Source organism: Pecten maximus, chromosome 17 (genome assembly GCF_902652985.1).
Source record: "Pecten maximus chromosome 17, xPecMax1.1, whole genome shotgun sequence".
Classification (NCBI taxonomy): Eukaryota; Metazoa; Mollusca; class Bivalvia; order Pectinida; family Pectinidae; genus Pecten; species Pecten maximus.
The window spans coordinates 6,118,834-6,128,220 of NC_047031.1; the positions used below are offsets into that span (position 1 = coordinate 6,118,834).

The following is a 9,387-nucleotide window of genomic DNA, read 5'->3' on the forward strand; positions in this document are numbered from 1 at the left end:
TGGTCTTTCAAATTGCAATGGTAACATGGCGTTCTATTATTGTTCGCAAAAATACGAATGTCAAAGCGCCCGATTGATGCCCGTAACGGAAGCGTAGGAACGCAACCAACGATATTTAAGTATCTAGTTCCGTTTTCAATAGTTGTACCGCGAATAGTACCTCTCCGAACACTTCCAGACACAACTTGACCATATTTAGACATGTATGAAGCTATGACTTCGTTGCCAAGTTCATATGGCGCATCTTTAATTGTTACGTTTGTCACAGTTTTCTCAACTTCAAAAAGTTTCACTGATTGGTTTTTATTTCAGCTCCATTGAGTAATAATGTACGTTTAGTGTCCTCGTTTTGACAAGTTATCACACACCTGTCCTCAGTTATCTGTACCGCTTTTATATGATCAGTAATTTTCAGTTTTTCTATACCATTTAATACATCTTCATGTGATACTCCCCTTAGGAACTTGTGATAAAAGTGTACCGATAGTTCTCTCTGTAGCGTCATTACGGTATAAATGATATAATAAATATATCTGTATATGAAGCTAGAACGCTCAGGAATGTGGTCAGTACACTATGTATCGATCACGTTACGGTTGATTGCACACGTCTCAACCTTACATGGCTGGCTATACAGTGACTATGGATAATGAGGTGATACAATGAGATCTTCTCGCTGACTGTTTATGTACAAGTTAACGATATTTAGCAATGGAATTTAGATTCAGAAACACATTAATATGAACCTCACCAAAACCTGAGTCCCCATCTGTTCTCTTAATGATCGTAATAGGACCAAAACACTGGAGCTCATGTCACACCTTGCCAACACTTCCAAGGGCAGATCACTCTCCAATTACCACTACCATTTTTAATATTGACGGCCTACACACGAAAGACTTCTTGTAGGAATTCGGATAATTCAGTTGAAAATTGTTGATACATGCAATTTAAGTACAACATAATTCTATGTTCAATTTTGTTTTCCGCCAGGTGGTGCTGCAAAATGTGAAGCTGCAGCCACAGATGACGATGGATACACACTCACATTGGAAATACCGAAAGGTTGGTAACCGTTTAATCTAGTAGGGAACATCACAACAAAACCACAAAACTGTTTCCTTGTGATCTACAAGTTAATTCTCGCAATGGGCTTGATCGAAACACTTTTCCACGCAAAGTACTTAATACATGGGTTCGTAAATGCGGGTCAAGCACAATAATCAGTCGACATCAGGAAATTACAATCAACAAACAAAACCAGACCAGCCTGTTGTGATTATGGTGCCCCAATTGGAATTGGTCTCATACTCCAATCACTCATCATACCCCCGGTATCCAAAAGATTAAGAGAACATATAAATCATTGATTATAGATCACAGCGTTGGTACTAGGTAGATACATACATACATATATATACATATGTATATAATGTTATTATGTATGTGCAAAACGTTTTCTGTTATGTTCTGGAGAAAATGTATATTTTATCTTCCATGTGGCTTAAAACATGTCGAAACATTCATGTACCTTAAATCAAAATTGGGTAAAAATCTGAAAGTTAGTTTCCTGTGGATAGCGTAGTCAAGTACTTGTACAAGTAATTGATCCTGCCATATAGAGACGTGAAAGGCGTTTTGGGGCTGTGATACTTTTACGATATATTTTGATATTTGTTTTATATTTATTTATATTTGTTTTAACTGAGAAAGTCAAAATAGGAAATTGTATACAAATCTTATTTGAATTATCTGTGGTACATGGCCCCCTTTTTTTAAAATTCTAATCTTTAAATACCAGGACGCTGCCAAATTGTTATATAGGTATCAGGTAGTAAATAAATGAATTTCAATATACATGTAGTAAATATGTTATATTGAATAAAAAATAGAATCCATCTTTAATTTTCTTTCTCACCAGGTGGTGCCGCAGATTATGAATCTCTAACCACAGACGACAAAGATTACACTGCCTTGTCAGAAATATCTAAAGGTAAGTGACAGTGTCATCACTTATTGCGAGCTCATTAGTCAGGGACTTCGAATACAGCAAACTACAATACATATACTGGGTTTCCTGTGGTCTACAAATTTCGACCGACTAATGAACTTTAACGAGGGCACTTAGACTACACAAAATTTGCCATACTACCTACTGGATAATACAGAGCTAAATTGCAAAAAATTGTCCACCCCCTATCTTGGAAAAGTATGTTTAGTCATAGTAAAAATAACTATACAAATACAATAACATGATATACTTTAGATCTCAAAAATTATTGTGAAACTGCAAATGTTTTTTGGTCATGAAATATAGAGACGTGCAAACTGTTTTGGGATTATTCAAGTTTTACTATACATTTTGACATTTCGACATATTCTCTTTCAAGGATGGTAGGTTAAGTGTTCAAATGTTTTTCTTTAACTGAGAAAGTCAAAGTAGGAATTCGTATATAGATTTAATTTGATGCATGTTGTACATGGACCCTTCATGTGATAAACAAAAACAGGACTGAGTTTGAGTCACACTAGTGGAAATAGTAATATATTTCTACTCTTGAAATACCAGGCAACTCAGAAATTGTTGGATCTTCAGCAAAATATGATCATAGACAATTAGACTTACATTCTGTAGTATGCAGATGAGTTGATTTCAATAAAGTTAATGCGTAAGATTAAATCAAATATATATATATTTATCACCAATCTCCAATTTTCTTTCCCACCAGGTGATGCTGCAGATTATGAATCGCTAACCACAGACGACAAAGATTACACTGCCTTGTCAAAAATATCTAAAGGTATGTTACAGTGTCATTACTTATTGCAAGTTATTTCGTCAGGGCAATGTGATAACAACAATAAATGTATCGTTTTTTCTCTCGATCTACAAGTTTCGTCCGACTAATGGACTTCACGGGGACTACAAAATAATGGTTCTCATTCGTAGCGGTTTAGTACAGCTCAATTGTAAAAACATCCCCGACCCACATTTCAGCAAAGTATGTTAAGTCATAGGAAAATACCAATATAATAACAATAACAATACGTTTTCATTTTATAGTTTAGATATGAAACATTTATTTGAACCTGCAATATTTGCATTGTTTTAATTTTATACTTTTAACTCATGAAATATATTGACGTGCGAAGCGTTTTTGGGACAATAATATCGTATATTCTATTTATTTTTTTATGATGTAAGTTTTCAAATATTCAATCTCCAATTTTCTTTCCCGCCAGGTGGCGCTGCAGATTATGAATCTCTAACCACAGATGACAAAGGCTACATACCCATGTCAAAAACACCCAAAGGTAGATAACAGTTTCATAATCTATTAGGAATTCATTTTTCGGAGTTCTTCAATAACAACAAACTTAAATACTGGTTTCAGTTTGGTCTACAAGTTTAGACTGACTAATGAACTGAATGAGAAGACTTCGATTCCAATTATTTTTTTCACCAGGTGGTGCTTCAAATCTGAAATCTCTAACCACAGATGACGAAGCCTACATACCCATGTCAGAAATAACCAAAGGTAGGTAACAGTTTTATAATTTATCGCGAGTTCCTCTTTACAGGCTTTTATAGGGGTCTGATCGTGGTAAAGTGAAGTGTCGGCTATTATTTAGATACTATGACTGGAAGACATTGTGATTATAGGGGGTATCTTAGACAACATTTCTGAATACTGAAGCTTCATATGATTTTTAAATCTCAATTAGAAGCTTTTTAAAACTGTCAGCTTTAAATATTTATTAAGGAAGCAATTTTGCATCTATCTCACATCCGGACTTATGTACTCTAACACTGAATCACCTGAAGGATGCAATAACTCTTTGTGAGCACGAGTTTGGTCAAAATCACTCAATATTTAATTTTCGACAAATAAATAAAAAGACTTGTTGTTCCTAAAGGCAACACAACCCATAAAGTTGAATTTCCAGTCCCCTAATACCCTCATATATTATATTTGATTGAATTCGTACAATATCAACATTTCGACCAATCAGAGACCAGGAATTGGCGGCCATTTTGTTTAAATGTGAAAGTGAGGCTACGATCTGCTCCTACATGGTCACCGTATCTGTTCTGTCTAAAGGATGCAAATCTACTTTGAGGGTGATATATTGATAGGGCGATTCAATTCGAGGGCTATCGATATTACAATGATTTATTACTTATCCGACCTTCGTTATCGTGTTTGCATCTAGGTGGCACTTCAAGAAAAGACGCTCTTACAACAGATGCCGATAGTAGTAGAGTAGACATTTCTGAAAGATATTACTATTTCGCCTAGTGTGACCCAAACGAAATCCTGTTTTTTGCTTATCACATGAAGGGTCCATGTACAACATGCCTCAAATTAAATTTATATACGAATTGCCTACTTGGACTTTTTCAGTTTAGGAGGAACACACTGGACTAAGATGAAATTTTAACCTAACTAACTAACGTGATATTACCATATAAAAACGTCAAGTTTTTCGATGGAAGGTTAGATGAAGCATTTTCATTGTATTTTCGCATTCTATTCTAAAACTTGAAATGCAATGCACATGACATCATTAACATACACGATGATAAGTGCAAATACTATTTAGCAAAAAGAACTGTTAAGAATTCAAAGAAAATGGCACGTGTGTCCGTCCGGGGGTACAAACGGATTTTACAAGTGGAGACAATCTTATATTATATCCCATGACTTGTGGTATGCAACATGTCGTGGATCGCATATTAAAAAAGCGTGTGTGCGCGATATTTCGGGATCCCGATGACAGATTAAGTTGATATCTACACCATATTGTCCCACCAATTAGTAATACACCGTCAGGTGGATTTTATTGCCGAGGAGATTATAACTCTACTCGTACCATATTAATTTCCGTTAGTTAATTACTGTGTTCCCTCAAAAAGTTATTGCGATGGTATAAGTCAATTACATTATTTACAAAGTAAAAGGGATGCCGCGAAGTAATTTCATTTTTCCTAAAGTAATAAGGATATCGTAAGTTTATTTGATAGTCCTCGGCCAAGATCAGAGGTTGTGCTTGACTACTTTGAAAAAATCAATAGCTGGTTAGTTTTATCATTATTAAAGGTAAAAGGATGCCGTTAATTAATTACATACTTTATAAAAATATCATTTACGAAGTTATAGGGATGACTTATGTTAATTACATCCATCACAAAGTTATAAGGATGCCGTTAATTAAGTACATACTTTATAAATATATCATTTACGAAGTTATAGGGATGCCTTAAATTAATTACATCAATCACAAAGTTATAGGAAAGCCGTTAGTTAATTACATTATTCGCAAAGTTATATTTGTGTCATATTTGATTAACTCCTTCACAAAGTTACTGGGATGACGCATGTTTTATGGGAGGGATTGAAGACTATAAGTACGCCACTATGTTGACACCAAATACTTACAGTGGTATGTTGTTTTGTTTTGAAGACAAGAATCAACTTTATGATGATATTTCTCCAGCATGATCTGGTGAAGAAGTCATACCAGTGTCAAACACCGAAATGGGAAAGAAACCTTGCTGTGCATCAAAGAAACACTAAATTAAGACTAAGATTTATTGCAAATATTCACTAGGTTATGGATGTAAACGTTGATGACGTTAGTAATTTAAAAACGACAAAATAAAAGGCCAACCTCCGTTCTCATTTTGATAAAGATTTTTTACGCTATCAAACTTTGATTAGCGAATTTTTTATGAATGTTAAATAATATTTCTTACTTTTGTAATGTTATGTTCTCAAGGTCAAGGACTGATTTGTTAAGAAAGTGTTCCAGCAACTTCTGGTACAAATATCCTAAACCAGGACAATAATTTGGGAAAAGTCTTTTGTACGATGGAGTGTCCTATCCAGGTGCGATGGTATCAAGACCGCAGAAAACAAAATGTCTTACTCTAGAAAACATTGATGATATGAAAATGTTATAATGTTCGTGTAATATTGATCCTATACAAAAACAAACAAGGATTGGTTCATCTTTATTGACGTTGAGGACAAAGAAAATGGCAACAGTCTCAGGACGGAACATAACACGTCCTAGTTAGATTCTGAAATTGTATATGCACGTGTATATAAAAATTTGTATCATGTCGTTCCTCCTTAGGAGGGATATTTGGAGATCATATTCCCTTTTTAATACCTGTGCTAATCATGAAAATACAACAACAGTATGAAGTATTTTCCTTCATTCCGTAATTTGTTTTTTGGGTTTTTTGGGGTTTTTTTTCGGATTACGATTCGGAGGTAGTTATAAGGCCTGTCCACAGACGTTTTATCGAAATGGCAGACTAAGTGGGCTATTTCTTAAGGAAACTTAAAATTTAGTAAAATAGTACTTTATAAAGACAACAAGGAAAATGAGGCACACATTTTCCTGGTGACTATTGGCGACAATGGTACGGAAAGAGTTATTTCCCTTCACCAACACAAGTTTGTGTCAGTATATGTACTGTAGATTGTTAAGAGCAAGATATGATACAATTATAGCCTTTTGATGAGGTCGATACATGGTTTATTAACCTGAGATGATATCCACAGAAGTACGAGACCATTTTTTCATGTTAATAAAGCCATGTTTACCCGAAATCAAAAGTCATGATAGTTTTATTATAAATTAATTGTAAATATTGTATTATATTTCTAAGAGTCAGTGAATACAAGTAATACATATGATGATACTTTGTTAAAAATTTGTCAATATTTAAATATATATTTTAAACATAAAACTATCAAAAGTTTATTGATGTATTAGGACACATTTCTTCCACTTATCCTTAAATATTTCGATACTGTTTAAACATTCAGAGCTTTTGCTTATCATGTTTCAATAACGTAGAAGATTTTTGATACCGTTATGTTATACCAAGGGGAGGCAATTCATATTCACTTAGAATTTTACCAGGCTTTTTTGCACTTTAATGACCCTTTTATCTAATACAACATGCCACTATTTAAACAATTCAAAACGTGTGAAAAATATGATTTCATAATGACTACATTTACAAATCTATTTGTTTGGTCAATTGGTCATTGGTGGTCAGTAACATCATGGTAAAATGACCGCGAGGATAAAAAAAAGAATCATTATGGTAAAAAAAAAAACTGATATCCCATTCACCTCCCCTCGAACTCCGATAAAAAAAACTTAAATGTCTTTTCCTATACTTGAGAATGACAAAAAAGGATGGGCACATTCATTTGTTGTATAACCTTAGTTTTTTTCGGGTATATTATGTATATATTTGTACCAATGGTAACCATCATTTATAGTGTAAAATCTTCATAAGTTTTTCCAGGTATATTATGTATGTTTATGTACCCATATTAACAATCTTGTATAATATCCCTTTATAGTTTAGTTCAGTTGCATAATGTACGTTCATGTAACCATAGTAACCATATGTATGCATAAGTTTCTTTTTTTTCAATTCATTTGCATAATGTATCTACATGTAACTAGGGTAAATATCATGTATTGTATTTCATAATTTTGTTCAGGTACATAATATATGTATTTGTACACATGGTAACCATCATATATTGTATTACTTTAATAGTTTTGTTCAGGTAAATATGTATATATATGTACTCGTGGTAACCAGCATGTTACGTATTTACTTCAGTCATTACATGTGTTTAAGGAAGCACTCAATTGAAGTCAAGGACTTCAGGATAACCTCTAAGCAGTACAGGTTACAGCGAGTGTATCTGATATCCGATCATTTGGTCAAGTAGTTCAAAGGTGACATTTGAACATTTTTAGTATAGGTAAAAAGTTCTTGGAGAAGGGGTGGGTGGGGGTCGGGGCTGAACTACATTATGTTAGTACTTGCAATTCAACAATACACCAGATCCGCCTACTGCAAAAATCTCGTAGCATGACTAATTTCAATCCAGGTGACCGTATGCAATTTGTATAGAATGCGATGGGTTCGTACACAAAATTATCACTGTAAAATCATCCAAATCCCAAGTAAACAAACCAGTCTGATAAGAAATCCCTGATTGAGATGTGACGATACTTTGTGATTCACTATGTTAGTACTGAGACCACGTCTATGACGTACAAAAGTGTATCATCCTGTATACCAATCTCGTATAATTATCATATTGATACATGTAATTATCATTTTCATATATGTTTGTCATTTTAATCCAGCTCTAACACGTTGCATACTCATCGTCATATAGCAAAATCAATAGATCGTAACACATTTCATGTATGGATGAGAGTTATTAATGATATTATTATTAAATAATTATTTTTATTGATACATGTAATTATCATTTTCATATATGTTTGTCATTTTTATGAATGAGAGTCATTAATGATAGTATAAAATGTTGTTTTGTAACCATGGTTTCACATCTTTTATTTCAAAACCTCTGTTTGTCTCTGCATTTTTTTCCAATAAAATTATTATTACAAACGCGAGTCTCTTTATATGAATATTTACTGGAAGAGATCAGACTGCAGTACTGCTATTTAGCAAAAAGCAACAACCGCTGCTGGAGCTTTGGTTTGTTTTTGTTAAACGTCCTATTAACAGTCAGTGTCATTTAAGGACGTGCCAGGTGTTAGAGATGGAGGAAAGCCGGAGAACCCGGAGAAAACCACCGGCCGTTGCCAACTGTCGCATGTAGAATCCGAACTCGTAACTCAGGTGGAGGGCTAGTGATAAAATGTCGGGATACTATATATAATGACATATTCAAATAATGTTGTGGACAAGTCCAAGTAGAAATGGCTTATTGATGTTTTTGTCCCATTTTGGTCTCTCTCGAACATTGTCAAATGTTATCAATAGTTCTGGTTAAACATGGATGATTCCTACAATACGCTTAATCAAGGAAAGGTTAAATCAACATAAAACTGTATATCGATGGTTTAGAGGATAAATGTCGTATCTCCAACATGGAATGCATAGAAGTAAAGGACCGTATCTCAAATTTACAAATTTTAGAGATTTTAAATGACCCTGGCTGTTAATAGAACGTTAATAAAAAACAAACCAAACCAAACTGTTACAGATCATAAATGCTCTAGATGCGCTGGCCTTCTGAATTCCACAGCATATGTCGATAGCTTAACAACAAAAACCCTCGATTAGTCTCCCATTTCCCGAAAGGCTTATTGAGTTTATGGCACACCGCAGGTTATGCGTGAGTAGGTCGTCTGTCATAACATTAGTCCCCTTGGCCTGAAGAGCTGAGTGAGTAGGTCGTCTGTCATAGCATTACTTCTCCTGGCCCGATGGGCTGAGTGAGTAGGTCGTCAGTCATAACATTACTTCTCCTGGCCCGATGGGCTGAGTGAGTAGGTCGTCAGTCATAGCATTACTTCTCCTGG

At 34.4% G+C, this 9,387-nt stretch overlaps 1 protein-coding gene across 3 annotated transcripts in view; it reads left to right on the forward strand.

Annotated features, from left to right (window-relative positions):
- LOC117315989 (nephrin-like) overlaps positions 1 to 8,467 on the forward strand; it is a 402,896-nt gene extending 394,429 nt beyond the window's left edge. For 2 of the 3 annotated variants that reach the window (XM_033870469.1, XM_033870470.1), the window contains 3 exons: positions 3,244 to 3,315; positions 3,468 to 3,539; positions 5,467 to 8,467. In XM_033870469.1, the coding sequence (XP_033726360.1) occupies positions 3,244 to 3,315; positions 3,468 to 3,539; positions 5,467 to 5,504 (182 nt within the window). In that variant the 3' untranslated portion in view covers positions 5,505 to 8,467. Of the gene's footprint in view, positions 1 to 993; positions 1,066 to 1,921; positions 1,994 to 2,729; positions 2,802 to 3,243; positions 3,316 to 3,467; positions 3,540 to 5,466 lie in introns of all 3 variants that reach the window. The other variant, XM_033870471.1, reaches the window with a different exon arrangement.
- The last annotated feature ends 920 nt before the right edge of the window (positions 8,468 to 9,387 follow it).